Source organism: Perissodus microlepis, chromosome 9 (assembly GCF_051167445.1).
Source record: "Perissodus microlepis isolate ML-2025 ecotype Zambia chromosome 9, ASM5116744v1, whole genome shotgun sequence".
NCBI lineage: Eukaryota > Metazoa > Chordata > Actinopteri > Cichliformes > Cichlidae > Perissodus > Perissodus microlepis.
This window is the reverse complement of record NC_140469.1, coordinates 22,976,006-22,995,457: the sequence shown is the minus strand read 5'-3', so window position 1 is coordinate 22,995,457 and position 19,452 is coordinate 22,976,006. Positions and strand designations below refer to the sequence as shown.

The following is a 19,452-nucleotide window of genomic DNA, read 5'->3' as shown; positions in this document are numbered from 1 at the left end:
ACTGGATGGCTCTTTGTGCGAGTTATTTGTTAGGCTAACTGGTGACTAAATTGACTGTAGATGTGGACGTGACAGTCGTCTCTCTGCGACGAACTGGTGACCTGTGAACTGTGGATCCTGATTCTCACTCAACACTGCAGTTAAGAAAAAGGACATATGGAGTCATGTTAAAGAATGAGGTGAATATTCATTAGCTGTTTGTTTTTTTTAAATAACAAAAGCTACAGAGGAACAACTTTTTCAACATCCTGAAATTATAAATTATATAAATTATATATGCGTTTCAAATATTTTGAGGTGTTGGACTTAAATTTTAAGACATGTGTTCCCAGGACCCACATCACAGGCAATTTTCATATTTTTTTATGACAAATTATCTACTGTTCTCAAAAAAAATATTCCATTCATAATAAATTCATGAAACCAGCACAGTGATGTGGATGCTGTACTGATCTGTTGCGGTAAAGCGAGAGCTAAGCAGAAAAGCGAAGCTGTCGATTTACTGGTCCATCTACGTTCCTGCCCTCACCTACAGTCATGCGCTCTGAGCAGTGACTGAAAGAATGAGGTCGCAGATACAAGTATTGGAAATTAGTTTCCTCCAAAAGGTGCCTAGGCTCCCCCTTGATATATGGTGAAGAGCTCAGAGGGACTCTGAGTAGAGCCGCTGCTCCTCCACATTAAAAAAGGAGCCAGTTCAGGCATCTGACTTGATGCCTCCTGGACACCTCCCAGTAGGCGAGGTATTAGGAGCATGTCCTACTGGGAGAAGGCCCCAGGGAAGACCCAGGACTGTCTGGAAGAGGTGGCCGGTGTGAGAGAAGTCGCTGCTGTCGCTGCGACCCAGATAAGCGGTAGAAGATAAATGCATGGATCATCAAACATTTAAAAGGCGATTCTGTGGAAAATCCGTAACATAAGACCTGCCAATAAGCATATCTTTAAAAAAAAAAAAAAAAAGCATAAAAGACATTGTTTTGACAGACTTGCCTTAAAAGTCTCTGTCCATTCCATCCCACATAGAGACAAAGCCTTTGTGGGTTGTGTCACAAAAGGTATTCGTCATAACAATTAGCTAAGTCAAATATGTGGCGCTACCTGCTCCACTCTCCTGTCACCCCGTGTGAATAAAGGAGCAACTGAAAGGAGCTTTGCTCAGACATAATGTTTTTACTGGATTTCAGCAGCTTTGCCCAGCACTTGGATGTAGGTCATGTGTATGTAATATGTATGTCAGCTCTGCATTTTCAGCCTGTACATGACCCTACAGCTCGTAGATCAATGGCCAGGACAAATAATTCCCTCCTCCCGCTCTTTCGCTATCTCTCAGGCTGGCCTTGATCCTCATTTCTGCTACAACCCCTCATCCCACCTCTTCTTTTTTTTCCCCTGCCGCTTTCATCCTTGTTTTTCAACTGATCCTCCCCTCACCCTTAACCATCCCTTGACCTCTTTCTCTGATCTCTTCATCGCCTGTAAAGTGATTCCCCATTCATCTACCAGAACCCCTCTCTCCCTCATCTCCTCTGATTCCTTCCACCCCTCTGAACCCCTGCTCACTCCCACCTCCCCCACATCCCTTTATCCCCCTTTCCCTTCACCCCTCCTCCCCTCCCCTCTGCCCTCTCCTCCTCTCTGATCTGTGTCAGTCAAGCCCTGGGGCTCTCCGGGCACAAACAGCGGGAGTTACTCCTCTAAAGGACGACGGTGGCAGTAGGAGCTAACTGTCTGTGACTATAGAGGCTAAACAATATTGTGCCCTCTTTTAAAGTCAACACCCTTCCTCCTCATCTCTGTGATTTAGATTTATCCCTTCTAATCTCTCTATAACTTACCATTCCTTTGCCAACCCATTTATCTCTTCCCCTGCTTTTGCTTTCTTTAGTCGTCTTTGTTTCAAAATGGTGTCAAATAAAACCAATGAGCTCTTTCTGCGCTGCTCCGCCTCCTTCTTTCAGTCTGTACTTATTACAGGGAACTGTTGATAAATTAACTGTGAGGCCTAAGAAAGTTCCAGCTCACTTGCTCACAACTGACAAAAATCTCTAGAGCCAATATGGAAAAACAGCTTTCTCCATGAAAATGAACAAAAAAATAAAAGCATTCTGTAGTGTATACGAGTATCATCACCTGGAAGGAGGCATTCACCTTTTAAAGCCATCTGTGACACTGATATTTAAAGGTAGTCGTCTGGTATTTATCCATACTCACTGTAAATAGGCAGCTTTGACGTTTCATTTGAAGTGGGAAGTCAGGAATCCCAAGATCCTAACTGGAATTTCAAGCCAGTGTTGAGCCAAAAAGTAATTTTTTTTGTTTATATCTAATCTCTTTGGTTATATTGATGAAGACTGCAGTTAACAGGATTTGCAAAGGTTTTATGTATAAAATAAGGAAATTACCTGTTCTGCCAGGACCTTATGACTCTGAAATCTTGCTTTCATCAATTGCGTCTTATTTGCAAGGCCAGACATTATGTCCCGCACAAGGACGTCTGTACTTATTGCAACTCCCTTTACTTTGGTCTTAACTCTACTCTTCTCCATACACTGCAAATTGTTCAGAATGCGGCGGCTGGTTTTCTTACTGGTACTGGGCGGCGTGTTTCTATCACCCCTGTCCTCGCTGACCTGCACCGGCTCCCCGTTAAGTATCGTATTCAATTCAAAATCATGCTGCTCACCTTTAGAATTATTAACAATATAGTGCCAAGTTACCTCACTGAACTACTTAGTGCTCTAGCAGGGGTGTAAAATCTAAGATCATCTTCCCAGTTTCAATCTTTCAAATCGTGGTTAGAAACCTATTTATTTAACGTCGCCTTTTATACCAGTTAATGCTTGTTTGTTAGTTAGTTTAATGTTTGTTGCTACTTTCGTTCTATTTTTAACTACTTTTAATTATTTTAAATTTTTCTTGACTCTCTTATCTTTTACACATATTGTTCTATTACGCTTTTATATGCATTTCTTTTGTCTCTGTGTTTTTAGTGCCGTCAACCTGCTAGCATGTTTGGTACTTTGCCATGGCCATCATCTTTCTCTACTACTTACGTTTGACCCTCTCGTATGTTAAGCACTTTGGTATTCCACTGGTTTTAAATGTGCTATATAAATAAAGTTTGCTGTTGTTGTTGCATTAAATCCAATCCTGTCCTTTTGGTCAATTAAAAATATCTTTCTAATGTATACTTGATTGATCCTCCTCTCCGCATTTAACCCATTCACTCAGTGAAGCAGCGGGCAGCCAGTGTGGGAGCGGGGAGCAGTGTGTAGGGACGGTACCTTGCTCAGGGGTACCTCAGGGTCGCTGTTCAGTGGATTCGAACCCCCGACCTTCCAATCATGGGGCCACCACTGTACCTACTGAGCTATCCCTGCCCAATTTCAGACCTGTGATGTCATATTTGCTGCTATTTCTGCTTCCCCAGCTCAGCCAGATCTGGATATGATATAGGATATATCCTATAAATATGGGATATAAAGAATAAATACAGATATGTAAAGTCACTTTTCCAAAAGCTGATTGCAGTGTCTCTCTGATGGAAAGGTTTTTTTTCCTGGTTCAAAAAGACTCGACATCATTTTTGATAGATATGTTTGACAGCCTAACAGTTTAAATACCAGCAATTATTTTTTGGCACAACACCGAAACGGTCGGACTTCCCACTTGTAAAGTTGCAGAAGCAACACCAAAGCTGACCTGATGCGGTAGTGAGTTTAAACAGCAATAAATTTATAAAGCCTTTAATCTGTGCGTCCACAGTTGTGCATTTGTGACTCGTTTTATGCATCTGTGTATGTAACCATAATCTAACCATAAGAACAACTAATTTCAAATCAAGTCCTTCACATGGCACAAAATGTTTTGTATGATTTGCACAGCAAACATTTTTTGGGGTGTGCTTTTAGGGTACCCTATAAAAGAAAGATAGCAAACCATCCATTTGCACTTTTGAATTGCTTTATAATGACATAAAGAATATGGGTATAGCAGTTAAAGAAGAAGTTGATAGTTCTGCAGGAACTATGTTTAACATTTGTATTTTGGTACATGCTGTGTCCACAAAGCCAAACACCATCTTTAACATACAGACTCTGTCCGGATATCCAAACCTGTAATGCTAGATTAGAGCAAATTTTTACTCCAAGCATTCTGCGGTGACTAAAATTAGCACGGCTCCTAAAATAAAACGTTCCCTGCACGCAAGAGTGTAATCGCTCCTATACAAAGATATTAGATAATAGCAGGGAACGTGTAGCAGCATACGGGAGCCTATATTGAATTCAGACCTCAGCTGAAGATGACAGAGACTGTTGAGCTGAACAAGCACAGCTTACTTCCAGGCAGTGTAATCAAATAGTGATGCCACAGCGATATTAGCTGCAGCAGGGAGTTTGGGACTCTGAGGACAGCATTCAGTTTGTTAAGGGGACATCAGAGCAGATCGCAACGGTGACGCCAAAGAACCTAAAACTGTGCACATTCAAATACGTTTTAACAGATGAGGCAGAACAGCTGTAGGAAAGAAGCAACAAGCATGAAACTAAAAGGGAAGTTGGACAAAGAGGGTTTAAAAATAAATAAAATTTGCTCATAAATACGTAATATTTACGAGCATCACAGCCAGCATTACAGGCTTTTTAGCTAATGAGGAGACTTCACTCACTCGTAACTCAAATTTGATGAAAGCTCCTGGAGATTTCTGGGGAACAATCCGTGAGAGTAATGTTCAAGGGGTTCCACGCTGTGGTGGACTTTTTTTCTTTTTTTTAACAGCACTTTATTTCAAAGGCTTTTACAGATATTAATATCAGAGTGATTCAGAAGCCCTCCAATCCTTGTCAGACAAATGCTGGATTTAGTGTAGTGGAGAAGAAGAGGTGTGAAAGTGCTCTAAGCCGCTGAACTGAATGAAGAGATTAGAACTAGCCGACATAGAGGGGACCGGTGTTTTTGGATAGATGCTTTACACACATTACTCAAACCCTAGGTTTATATTCAGTGAGCAGTTTTAGTGGTGTAGCTGGAACAACCAATTCCACTTCAACCTCTCAAAATTTTGGAAAAAAAGTGTTACGTGCCTGTTGCACTGTTCATAAAAAGCTGCTGATTAGCACTGCAGATTTTAAACTGCACTCTGCATGAAAGTATTTTTCTGTGACTCTCTTATCCTCTTCTAGCGTCAATATTTGGTCAGTTTTTGGTCATATATTCGGATCGTATTCCTCTCACGTGCTACTACCACACTTCTTTTAACTGCTTCAGCCTTTTTACGTCCGTATTGGAATTTTATATGTGGTTAATTGTACTGCAAGTCCTTAAATAGTTTGTCCTGAGTTTTTCTTCAGTGTCGAAGTGTAGTTGTTTATTTGTGTGTTACTTAGTTGGAATTAGTAGGTCTCTGCATCACTGCACAGTTTATGGAAACGGCTTGCTGTCCTAACTTGTTATGTTTAGCCGTTAATTTATCATTAAAATATATACAAAATATAATATTCTGGTTACAGTAATATATACAGAAAAGCAACAGAAGCTGCTGTATCTGCATAGCTGCGTGCACTGATTTTTCCCTCTTTCCTCATCTACCTGTGCGTGCGTTGCCTCTGGCTGAGCGACGCCGTGCGCCCGGGGCTCTGCTGCTGTCCGTGCTGGCTGCCTAGTCGGGCGGGGCTGGTCATGTAGTCATTGGGAACCGTGGGCGGCTTCACTGGCTCCAGGGTCTTGTAGGGCGTGTTGCGTCTGGAGTGGCCCAAAAATGAAAAGCAATAAACAAATTATGGTAAAATCAAAGAAAAGAATGATCATCACTGAGCATAAAGCCTACTATCTGAATGTTATGGGTGTGTCCACTAAAGCGTTGTAAATCCTATCAGTTTACCCAGCTGGATGAGGTGCGCTAAACATCGCTGTTTATCCCTGGAATTAATATCTGATCAGCATCTGTGACTGTGTTTGTGCACCGGGGCAGGACGCACTACAACAGCCCTGCATGTTTCTTTTTCTGGATCCTGCCACTTATCAGCTTCTTTTCCAGCAAAAGTGACCACTGATCCATCAAGTTCACTCCTCAGCAAATGTGCCCAGTGTTTTTATCTCTTGGACTTATAAAGCAAAAAATAAAGTCAAGTGACGTGCTTAAATTATTCATAATTAAAGGACTGGGTTTCCTTTTCTGGTGACTGTGATGGAAATCTTACCCAAGCGTGCCACGCCCGGACATCGGCGGACTGGGCGGCTTTTGCGTCGGCGGATTGGTCCTCGATAGTGTTCCTCCTCTGATCGACTGATTGTTTCCATGTTGCTGTGGTTGGAAAGAAACCCCAGAAGAAGCTTGTTTTATGCACACATTCCTCCAGTCACAGTGGGTGAATATTACTAATGTGATCACAATCTACTCTTACAGGCTGCCCAGATGACACAGCGTAATATTTGAGGGTAGATGTAATCCCTCCCCCAGGGTGTGCAGTTTACACTCTGATGGAATTTTGGAGCAACGGCAGTTATCTGGGAAACCCGTAAGCATTAAACAAACTACGTGACATTAAGGGACGAGTACACAACATGAAAGTAAATAACAACACATACATGGTTGGTAAACAGACAAGGGAGTGTGAATAAGACTACGCTCATCTGTGGGAGGACTACAGGTCAGTTAATGTGAAGTAACATGGGAGACGATGACAGCAATCACACGAGGACGAGTCTGCCGTGGAAGGGAGTTGAACAAATCTATCAATAATACATCGGAGCAAAATGGGTCATGTGACAAAGCAGACTTACCTTGGCTTTTAGCCACTTAGTGTGGGCGAAGGAAAAAAGAAGAAGAAAAAAAACACAGGAGAAAGAGACAGAAAGAGGGCATGTCAAAACAGCCACATGTAAATGGATCAGTCCAAGTTAAGTGAGCAGCAGAAAAATGATTCCTCCTTGTATTTACACTGTTAACTCGTAGCAAGACCTCAGAAGGTCAGTAGTAAAAATCATGCCATTTATAGAAAAACACTGTTTCCTGACTTGTGCCCTTTACTCCAGCACCACACCCAGAGCAAGAGCCAGACAGCAAAGATTTTTCAGGGATCTAATGGCAAAAGAAACTGAAGAATTTATTTTTGTGCATCGACAAAATGACATAAGAAAAAGTTGCAGAGAACCACTCCAACCTTTGATAACCTTTTATGCATTTTCTATGATGTGAACTGCATAATTTCAGATCATCGCTTCACTGGCACCCCTAGAAAATGAATTCAAAACTCATACTTGTGTAGCTTTCTGTCTGAAAACAGAGCCAGCATAGCAGCGGGGTTGATCTGCAGTTTGACAACTACAGAGTCAAGTGGCTCATCTATAATGCAGCTTCCCCAGTGGCCTTTGCAGAAAGCACTGTAGCATCACAGGACCACAACAGAAAGAACGGATGAAATCAAGAGTAAATTCATAGCACAGGTCAACAGGAGCAGACCTTTGCACGCTTAAAAACAGGAAACTGCTTCAGTGCAGCTGCGAAAGGCTAACTTCATGTTCAGATTTCACTCTCCTCGGGTTATCACAGCTAGAAGAGATTCAATTTACAATCTAGGTCATGCTGGAAATGCCAAGGCCCACTACTGCCTCGCCTTATCTTCCTGGCAAATGCTGCATCTCTGTTCTGCTGTACAAAATAAATAAATAAATGAATAAAACAGACGGGCAGTGTGGAAATGCTTTACTGACATCAAAGGTGAATTATGGACTGACAGGTTCAGGGTGAAAAAAAAGAAACTACAGCTCTGCAGTGTGTCAAAGGTGCATGAAGGCAACAGACACTGCCGGAGGTCCGGTTAATATATCTTACATCTTATTAAACCTGTGTTAACTGCCGCTTCCCTTTAAAAGCGTTGAACTTATTTAATGTGACGCAGCCGCTGCCACTGGAGTTTAATGTGACTGAGCTTTAAAAAAAAAAAGCAGCTGAAAAATGCTCATTTAAGGTTTTTAAGGCAAAACTTAGCAACTGTAACCAGTTAAAGTTGCAGCGCTCTCGCCTGCAAACTACTGCCTTTGTGTGAAATCTGAACATGCCTGCAGCTGCTAAGGGTAAAGGTCTTGTATCAGTAGCCTGTCGGGTGTTATCACATCTGCCAGAACTGAACAATTAACCATTGCTGCCCTAACTAGCAGTCACCAAGGGAGCAATCTGCGGTGCTTAAGAAATAAATAAATAATTAATCTAAAGATGATCCTCCAAAAATTGCAGTTCGCCTACTTCAGGCTTGCTCCAAAAACACATGATAGGTTTGAGTTGCAGAGGCAGCTGAATGGGTCTGGCAGGCCTCACCTCAACTAATTCACGTCTTTGAACTAGAGCTCTCTACCATGTTTGCGCCGTTGTTGCATTTCATTCAATTTATCTTACTAATGTTAAGGCTCGAAGTGTTGGTGGAGGCCAAAACTACCGTGTAATGTCCATGTTTTATACAGTCTCTGGTTGGAACAAAACACCACTTAACTGTTGGTTCCAACAGGGCCATTATGAACCATCAGTTTAATGATATATCAGTGATAAATCATTAAACTGGCGGTACAAACAAATACGATCGTACAGCCGTGCCTGGCTACACCACAAATATCAGGGGCTTTCAACATATGTATGCTAGACTGATTCTTTCATATAGCGTAAATATGTTTACAGACAATGTGTAAGATTAGAATTGTGCTCACTTGTGACTGTTTTCATACACTCACAGCAGTGGATTAGTCAGATTTTTACTCAACTAGGAAACGAGTTACCAGAAACATCCCCGATACAGAGGAACAACAGCAGCCGCCGTCTTTGTCATGAAGAACTTGAACCATCCCCTTTAGTAATCTTGTAAACTCTTAACTGACACAGGACAGAATATCAAAGGACTGAAATCTGACTTCAAACAGCCGACGTGCCTGGTGCATTCCTGAAAGCCTCGCTGACTAGATTAAGCATCATCTGACTGGAAGAATAAATCTCATCTTTCGTATTAAAGCTAAAAAGCATCATGTTGCTGTCAGAAAGCCTGCAGGAGCATCCTGATCTGTCAGTGGTGAGACTGCAGTGATTACTGCTGTGTTCTGTTTGTTTATACCACATGAATTTCATCTTCCTTCTTTTTTTTCCCACCTCCCATTTATATAAAAACTTTTCTTCAATAATGTATGTTAGCAAACCAAATTTTATTTTCCTCTCCGCAGGTGTCTAACACCAACTTTTTGTAAGGTCGTAAAGCCAACTCAACATTTAGGCCAAAGCTAACCCTCAGGCAGACACAGCAAGTCTGAAAGCAAACTGGAGCAGATATTCACGATCTGAACTCATATTAAGGTATTGATTCTGGTCAGTAAATAAAACGCGGCTACAGACGTTCAGACTTTTGACAGCTGCCATTGCAGCATGCGCTATGAATTAATGTGGAGTATTGATGTTGCGTATCGATCGCTCTCTGGCTCTCGACATGCATAGATGAGAGGAGGTGAGTGATGTAGGGCTGCCGGATGTGCGGGTGTGCGCTCCCCACATTCATAGGCTAAACGTGGCATAGACAAAGACGTTTAAGGCAGAAAATCCACAGAGATTAGGCTCAGAGTACTACGTGATGATCTTAAAATAGACTCAAACGGCTTTAAAGCAGCCGTGCAGGAGCACGACACTTACAGTGATATGAATTTATTGTGCATCGACGAGGCCTAATTTTGAGCGTCTCTTTTATTTAATCTAAGGAGTAGGTACAGAACTGGGGATGATTAAAATGGACCTTATTGCACGGTTATGCCTGGTGATCCTGGTTTTGATTAGATTAGATGGAAACAGTGGGAAAAACAACCTCACCTCAAAATTCGCAAGTTTTACTTTTTTTCCCTGTTTAAGCAATGTAGGGAAAGATGTTTGATAAGCACAAAAAATAAAACAAAGATAGTTGGAATAATTAAGAAATAGCATCATCACAGTTTGTCCAGCTTACAATACTTTCAGGGCCGTCTGTACCACATGTAGCAGAGTAGCATGGCAGTGAAGCCATAAGACTGCAAAGTTTTTCTTCATTGTGGCCAACCACTGTAAATATGACACATCAATCCACTGCTGTGAAAAAAAAGAAAGACTTGACTATCAGTCTGTTGAAATGTGTTATTTCTGGGTCTATCGCTCAGCCACACCTCTGGAGTTTGTGATTGTATGATATTTTCTGTGGTAGTTTCGGTCTGGACCCAAAACTAAAAATGTGTATCGCCACTCCAAATCCACTATCACTATCTATTTTTGTAAACTGTATCTGCCAATTATTTCATTTTCTCTGAATCTTACTCACAGGAAGAAAGACTCCTGCTTTTATTATTCCTGAAACTGTAAATAGCCACACATTTACGGCTCAATAGTCATAATTACTGGTGAAAGTCTAGAAAGTCTAGGGTGTAACACACCCTAACAAAATGTTTCACATCCCATTAACCGTGACAGAGGGCTTCAATGCAACTCCCCACACAGAAAATTGAGAGTGGCACAATGGCTTTTATCTGGTCTTATCAATGCCTGTAACACTATGGGACGCTAATGGCGGGGTCTTTAATCCAATCTGTCTGACAGCTGAGATTGATTGGCTGACTGATGGCGCAGAGGATGCTCATGAGGGAGAATGGAGATCTCCAAAAAAATAAATAAATAGAAAAACTGCCTGCAGCTGTCAGGAAATGATGTCACCGAGCGACCCCTAGAGCGAGCCCTAATGGCTGGGAGCTGCGGGTGAGTCTCTGTTTTGAAGAGTTTATCACATCAAAAAGCTTCTTTGCTACCTTTCACACTGAAGATAAATAAACTACAAATTGAACCATAACATCATCGCCATAATGAGATTATGAGAGCGGCTAAAGTGCCTTTAAAAAAAAAGAAAAGAAAAAAAACGTCCCACAAATGTGTCTCTGATCACCATTTTCACAACAATCCAAGAACAGAGCTGTTTTCTGAAAGCTACATGATGTAATTGCTTTTTTTTAAGTTTATCTCCATCTCCATCTCCACCCTCCCGAACCAGTTCCCACTAACACACACTGCAACATATTCCTGCAGGGTCAGAGAGGGGTGTTTTCTGAAGATGAAAGAGAAAGCACAAGAGACGCCGTTTGAGCGAGAAAAACAGACAAAGTGGGAGAGGAGACAGAGAGAGATAGGAGTACCTCTGGCGAGAAAGCAAAGAGGGGGAAGGGAGAGGAAAAAGAAGATGGAAAAACTAATGGACTGAGCAGAGGAAAATATTATATGCGAGCAGAAAATTAGTGCCACATACACACAAAACAAGAAAAATCTGCTCACCTTAACGCCGTGGCCGACATCATCCAGTAGAGTGTAGTCAATTGGCTTCCTGATGTACCTGACTGGCCGCTCCATATTGGCCGGCGCTATGATCTTATGAGTCCTTGCTGTGTTCTTGTTAGTGGTCAGGATCCCGATCTCTCGCCTGGCCACCTTCTCTTTATGGATGTCCACCGTCTGTAAATGAGAGAAGTGAAGATGTGTGTCACACAGAAAACTTAACAAGGTTTAATTAAATCATGAGGCTGTGCTTTTCATCAGTGGGGCCTTAATCTAAATCTAACACGGCAATTCAGCATATTAGCGAGGTAAAAGCACACAGACACTAAGTAAAGATGACTTACTGTTGCAAGAGCTGTTGGAGCGATCGCACAAATCTCTCAAAAGAAGAATAAACTGAAATTTACTATATATTTAAATCCTGTTTTCACAATTTTCACTTTTTCAGAGAAGCGTGTCCTTCCAATATGCTTTGCAAGGGTCAAATGCTTTATTTATGCCTCTGGTGGCTGCTTTTCTCCTGAAACTGACCCATTGTTTCATTTATTGGTCACACTGCTATACAGCTGTTTCCAAATGACATGACAAATTTGGATTTCTTAATACACTTGATCATGTATTACTAAATTTGGGCAGATGACTATCGCTTGTGCACACGAGGCAAGCACCAACTTCCAGAGACTTCCAGAACTAGACTTTCAGAGAGTCAGAAATGACATTGTGTTGTCATTTTCCATAGAAGAGAGAAAAAACAGATCTGAACTCCTGACAGAGGTGCCAGTAGCAGCTAGTGGCACCTGTGGTTGCAAAAAAAGGCTTCTGGTCCTTTAGACGTCTACTGGAAAACAGCCCTGAGTGATGACCTTTGTAAACACTTTCTTAATGAGTTTATGGGCCCGCTCACTTATTTCTGGTCATATTCTATTCTTTCCAAGCATCATAATAAAGGAATATCAAGGGTATGTTAGATGCCAACGAACCCAAGATTTATGCAGATTTGTTGAAGACTGAGTTTCTGTACTGATGATGTATCAGTGCAGATTCACAGATTATACAGAGGGAGATGATGCAACAGCTTGGAAAGATGAGACCACATCATTATAGCTATACACCAGCACTTTATTCATTTTATTATTCCTCAGACACTCAGAACTTTATTTAGGTTTAAAATTAGAGGCTGAAACAGGGGTAAGTCGCCTTTTACTGTGTTTGTGATCACTGATAATGCAGTGATCTAACAAATAACAAGGTTTGCTTAACAGCTCATCCATAAAAGCATTTGTTCCAGTTTTTGCGAGTCCAGTTCTAGTGTTTTACTTGATTGTTACTTAGCACTATGTAGAAGGTAGCTGTGTCTAATAATGGTGCTTCAAACAGGGCTTCACAAACCTTAATATAATCTGTGCTTGTCTATGACACATTTGTGTATTTTTTGGTGTTTGTTTTGTGGCCTTTAATGTTTATCCACACGGCTATAACCTCACAAGTACTCACTACACAACCAAACATTGAACGCCTCCCATCAAGCCAAAAGGAGCCCAGGAGCAGCTGCTGCTGTTGCAATGGGAGATGAAAGGCCGCAATGTCTGCAGAGGCCAGACCAGGAAAATGGTGGTCTCTCGTGTAGGGGAAGGAGTCAGAAACCAGCGCCAACAGAGGATTCCTTTCATGCCACAGTGATCTGAGGCTGGACTGAGCTTTGTCTCTTTATTCTGCACTGCTCCACTGTATGTACAGACTTAGCCCTCAAGTATCATTCATCCCAGAGTTGAGGGAATTAGTAACACTCAGGATGGCTTATATGTAGCCCAGCACAGCACAATCACGCCAACAACATCTCTCTTTTTTCCTCTCTCTGGGTAACATCAAATCTAATTTTAAACTGTGACACTAATGAGATATTCGCCTGAGAACTGGCAACAAACTCTAATATCTATTAAGACTGACGCATAGCAGGTTCCTGCAGGACATGCAGGGGTATTAAAAAAGCGGATTGTTCACAATTGCAGAAAAAAAGAGCAATCAATATTTTATAAGAGCCAAAGATATTCTTGCATAATTGCTCCCTAAGAGACTTCCCATGCAAAGAAGGAGCGTCCGTTCTGTTCCAGTGCCCTGTTGTGTCTATTTGAATTAAGAGATATGACAGAGTGCTGATTACAGCCATCTTTTTTAACCTGAGACAAGCTGCCAGGATACAAGAGGCTCTTGACATAAAAACGAACTGTAGTGACAATATCTTCCCTGAGCTGCGAACAAACCAATGCACAATTTAGTGGATAAGAGCCCCATTATGATGGGATTTGAGCCAATAGCTTTGACTCCACATGCAGCTCAGAGATAACTCCCAAATTGTCATATATCATGATCATCTGAAAGCAACTGGGCCAAAATCGAATCAGCCTATTTGGCTTCCATTTGCAGGGGATGTGATGGAGCTCAGTGATCGGCTGAGATGGAACAAGGCAGAAAGAGGGGAAAAGGAGGACGAGGGATGGGCTCAGTCAATCTAGACCTGGTTTTACTTCGAAAACAGCTTTGCTCACATTTCACCACTGATTCTAAAGAAAACTGAAGTCATAAGTGTTGCACACTGTCATAAGATTCTATGAGGAAGTAGACAAAACATGAAAAGTTCACTTGAAACTGGAAAGAGAACCGTTGTTGAAATGCAGCAGCTAAACTGGGAAAGAATCTGTTCTTGGCTGTACATACTTCCCATATCAGAGAACAGCGTTCGGACAAACGTCATCGCAGCTGGCAGGGGCAGGAAGTTAGAAGCAGCGTAGCGAGTTCATCTCCATCCTGTACAAGCCCTGCTGCAGCAGTGCACAGCCCTGATGTTACACAAGTGTTGACAGAAGGGTAAATCTGAAACCACCTTGTTTAGCAAACTTCCACACAGCGAGCAGCAGCACCCCGTGGATATCGCATTGCTAATCCACTGTCCACTGTCCAAAGAACATTAAATGGATCTGACAAAAAGGTCTAAGTATGACAGTGCATTCTGGCTTCACCCCATCGGACTCACCCAGCAGGGAACCCAAATCTGAGCAACTGCGACTTAACGGCCCATCTCTTCCCTCGACTGAGCGGGGAAACGATTTTCCTGACTTTTCAACTGGCACTAAAAAGGTGTTTACTCGATCCCAATGGTCCATCTGCTGGGTGGAAAACGTCTTGCCAAACTGAAAGGTGCATGATTCACATGTGCTCTCAACCACTGCCACCCATATGTCTCAGGCCTATGGCTGTTTTCCCAAAACACTGAGAAGTTGGTGTTTGGCTTATCCATCATCTAAGGGCTTTTAGGACTTTAAAGTGCCCCCCACTTCGTTGTCTGCTTTTATTGAACTGCTCTTTTCATTTGTCACCTTGAAGTCCTTTTTTTTTTCCGGCATCTTTTATTTTTTTTTCCCCTCTCTTTTTTAACCCTGTAGTTCTTCCCACACCCAGAGGAGTCACCCATCTATGACTAGTGCAGGGATTTAGGTCATAAATTGGAGCTACTGCCAACATCATCAGCGTCATCCACATTCAGTTAAGAATGCGTTAGACTTGGAGACTTTTTCCCCATTTTGGAATATGAGGGAGTCGGTGCAGTGCTTGCCACAATGAGAAATTCTTGTTGCGTTGTTAGTAGCAACCAGTGGCTAAATATTTAGGATTTATTTATTTTGAAGCCAGATTGTTACCGTTTTGGTAGAGGCTGTGCCCGGTTTTCATTGCTAAGCAGCATCCCCACTGTTGGTCAATGGTAACTTTATTGTCCCTAATGGGAAATTGATTTGCAATATGTCCATACAGAAATATGGACATAATGTTGCCAAGTGCTTCGTCAAAAGAAAATATTTGGGTTCATCAACATTACTTTGCTAATGTTCGCATTATGCAGTGTACTCAACTTTCACTGTAGGTTGCATCAAAAAAACAAAAAACAAAGACACACACACACACACACACCGTCAACGAAAGCCAAAAAAAACTTTGCAAACAACTTATTGTAACTGTCAGTGTAGCCCACCCAATAACAACAGATCGCTTTGGATCAATGTCCCTCCCAGCCTGCTCACCAGTGATTGATGCCAGTTGATAGGTGAAATTGGTCGCAAAGAGGTAAATGGATAGCTGTGACCTTTGAGATGTATCGATTGCAGTGTTAAGGTACAATTTTTACTTAGAAAGGCCAAGGGTTTCCATTCCCAGTTTACATCGCACATTTACAGCTTCATGACCATTTGGTGAGCAGTTGGTAAGTGTTTGCAGACAAGTCAGTTCTTCCATGCAAACTATGGATGCCCATGGCAATCTGCTAGTAACCAAAGCAATTGCACAGAGGTTTTTGATGTAGTACAATCTTTATGTCCAATTTCACTTAGCAACTGGTCAACAACTGACGCGAAAATTATAAGTCTACTATTAAAACCTGAGGCCCCATAAGCACCCACTGTAGAGGACTACTCCTCCTCTAATTTAAAAACAATACCCAACTTTGAGAACACATCGCTTTCTGGTCTTCAAATCTAAGTCGACCCCCGCTTTCAATGAATGCTTATTGCCTCTTTCAGGCCAGTGCAGCCCACTGCTCAGATAAGGGGGAAGGCTGGACTACTTGGGAAAGGAGGTCATACATTGACAGAATGTATCCACACGAGATCAGCAGAAGGGGCATAAATCTCTGAGTGAAGTGGGAACGGCCAAGCAGAGGTCTAGGGTTGGAATTTCAAAATCTTGAACAAACGTAACTTGACAACTTCCCACCAGACAAGCACACAGTGTTTTGGCAAGCGAGTTGAGCAGCGACTTAAAAGAAAAGAACTAAAAACGTGTACACTTTATCTGGAATTGAGACAGTTGCTTTCCCTTCGACACGTACTGGAAAGAGAAGAAAACAGCCTTTTCAGCACTTTGGCAGACTGGCTGCAGGATGATATCCTCGGTAAAACGCCGACTATGCACAAACGCACGGACAAACAAAAAGCTTCCCAGCGTGTACTGTAGGCGTAGTAAGGATGAGCTGGGCACTTACACTCAGCATGGGGAAAAACCTACAGCTAGACAAACACACCCTACATACCGATGTTTCTGTGTGTGGCTTGCCAGACCAGACAAATGTGTCAATAGTTAATAACAGACTTCAGCTACAGATAATTATAAGATCTGAATAAAATGGTTCAGCAAACTGACAAGAGAAGAGAATATCTATGTTCTTAAGTCCATGAGAGCTATTTTTACCACCATAAATCAGGACTACACGATGATGATGTCCAGACATTGGAGGTCCTTGTTGTACTGTGCGATTACGCCGTTCACTCAAACATCTGAACCTCAATTTCAGCCTTGCTGCAGATTAAGGAGTGAGGTGAAGACAGCCTAATCAGGCCATCTCTTCTTTTCAGCCTTACATCTCCAGTAAATCTTGACCATGTGCAAATACACTCTCTCAGCAAAACACTTTTCCCCGCCCACAAAGAGCAGATTTGAACAATTTGCAATGCTCGGTGTTTAAGCAGCTATCTCATGATGAAGTGCTTTCCTGCTTCTAGGTCTGCTTCCACAGACCTAGACCATTTCCTACACTTCCCAAAATAACTTCATGACAGAAGAGTCCTGAAAATGTTGCTATTGTGAAACGTGGAAACACTAGCTCACAAAGGAGCTAGGGTTCAGACGTACTATTAAGACATCTTGTGGTTGTGTTTCACAATTATATAATTAGGCTCATCTTGGCTGGAGAGACTGTGACTGTTCAATGGAAGAAAAAATAAATAAAAACAACTTTTTTTTTTTTTTTTTTTTATTAAAAGACACAAAACCACAAGGATCTCTTAAAAATCCAACCCTCTGTGTCCTAAAATAAGAACAAAACAACTCCCAAAGAATCCATATAAGACAGCATTACTTGTTAATCTCAAGGCAAATGACTACTTTTAGTTTGTAGTGTGGTTCTAACAGAGGAGGCTCTACAAGCTTTTTCTGTGATCAACTATAACTTCTTACAGATGCCACAAGCTGGATAACCATAAACCATTCTGTGTACTTCAGCATCAGGCATAAGGCGTGGCTTTAAAAAGAGAAGCCATCGTGTCAGATGAAGAACTGTTATTTACTCATGTATAAGTCGATGTGCTTTCTCATCTTTGCATAATCCTTTCCTTCTTTAATGACGCAGGCCTGGCATTAAAGTTTGACTTTGCTACACAAGTGAATGTTCCACAAGTAATGAAATGCAGAAACTGGTTTGACGTGATTTATATTTGAGAAAATGACTGTGAATATGAATATATTCATTCATATTGATCAATATAAAACTGCCTGCCAGGAGTCCATATTTATTGCATAACGCAGTGCGTTTCATCAGCGACCTCTGCAGTCGTGCATATGAGAAGTAGCAGGATGCAAGCCAATGAAAAAACTTGATACTTCATTTAAAAGGATTATTTCATCAATCTCACAACACTGGCACGTAAAGCTGAAAGAAACAAAAAACAAACAACAAACCTTGGGCTTGGGTTTTTAATTGTGCGATGTGTAATTCTACCCGAGTCAGTCTAACCTGTTGCCAGTGACACTATGAGACAGTTACATAAAGATGGAACAAATGAAAGCAAAACAAAGTGTCGGTGTTAAGTGAGGGATCTCTTAAAAGCTTAAAAATTGAGTGTACAAAACACCGCTTCACATTCAAGTGGAACTCTTATGCTTTTCCTTGTTTTCTGTCACATATGCAAACTGTTTCAGTGCTGGATGCCCATATTAAACATGGCCAAGCCTTCAAATAACAAGGTCAGTGTACGTGTAAGCAATGCCCATGGGCCAAACGCTCAGGTTTCAGACAGTTTTTTCTACTTTTGGCTCCCTGTGATATCAATGAGAACAGATGTTTACAAGGGAGCCAATCAGAATACAGCGTCCTTAAAGGCAGAGGAGTTTAAAGGGCTTGTTTCCTGCAGTGCCATGCAACTGTACAACACAAATAAGGATTATTTTGATTGTTTTAACATTGTAGTTCAAAATGAACATCATTGGTGGCTTTAATAAGGCCCGGCATTTTGTGTAGCAGTTAGTTTTGTGAAATAATGACAAATGTTTGTCAGATTCATGATCATTACACTTATTAACTGTCTAAAAAGTTCCTAATCTAAATCCTAATACTGTCTAATTTGGAATCAGATGTGTGCAGGCTACCTTCATGCATGTATGGGTTAATTTAGGCCACATTACAGTCATATAAAACCCCTGTGAAACTAAACAAATAAATGTCCCATAATGCAAACTTTTCCTTTAAATGTAAGACAAGTTTGTTTGTTTGGGTTTTTTATCTTTTGCGACATAGTACAAATGGTTTGTACGGGCATTTGCATTCCTCAAAGTAGGATGTTAAAGAAAGTGCTGTTTTGGTGCAGAAACAGCTTTATTTGTTAATAAAGTCTGCATTTTAATAGAGCGTAGGAGCTTGAAAATGTAAAAGTTGTCAGTATTTCACAAGATAAAGCAAACACTGGGGGGAAAACAGAGGAAATATTCTGATTTCCTTGAGAAATATGTATTATATTTTTCTGCTTTGTTATCAGTATCGTGAACCAGTGGCCCTGAGGACTTTGCCCTAGATTTGAACCTCTTAACTCTGTTTGTGCATTGTAGCCTCATCTGTAAGAGAAGCTCCATCCAAAACTCCCAAATCCACAGTGAGGCAAAACGGCTGCTGAACAAGAGCAAATGCCTCTTTGTCCAATGCGTTTCTCAGCGTGATTGCAGCCAGCACATCTGAATCCCGTCATCTGTAGAGTCTAACATTTGTCCAAAACGGCCCTGCAGCGAGGCCGCTTCTCTGAGCGGTTAAAGCGACACAGAGCATGCCAGAGCTTCCATGTGCACTCTGAGCCAAAATGGGAGGTCAACTGCACTGTGGGGAGTTCTCAGTTTGGCAGCTTCGGTTAAACATCCCTCAAAAATCCGATCCCTCTGGTAAATCTAACAACCCACGTGTGACACGATGGAGCCAGGATTGGACAAGTGTTAAACCTCGAAGAAAGGCTCTCAGAGACACAGAGAGAGAGAAAAACACTATTAAAATGAGCCGGGAAAGCATGCCAAGGTCAACGCGGTGTTTGCTAACACAGCACATATGGAAACAC

At 41.6% G+C, this 19,452-nt stretch overlaps 1 protein-coding gene across 4 annotated transcripts in view; it reads right to left on the bottom strand.

The window, feature by feature from the left end:
* The window catches only part of abi1a (abl-interactor 1a), a 53,302-nt gene that overhangs the window by 10,891 nt on the left and 22,959 nt on the right, over positions 1–19,452 (bottom strand). For 3 of the 4 annotated variants that reach the window (XM_084939699.1, XM_084939696.1, XM_084939698.1), the window contains exons 3-6: positions 11,315–11,491; positions 6,784–6,798; positions 6,201–6,304; positions 5,590–5,742 (exon numbers count right to left, since the gene is read on the bottom strand). In XM_084939699.1, the coding sequence (XP_084795825.1) occupies positions 5,590–5,742; positions 6,201–6,304; positions 6,784–6,798; positions 11,315–11,491 (449 nt within the window). The remainder of the gene's footprint in view (positions 1–5,589; positions 5,743–6,200; positions 6,305–6,783; positions 6,799–11,314; positions 11,492–19,452) is intronic. The other variant, XM_084939697.1, reaches the window with a different exon arrangement.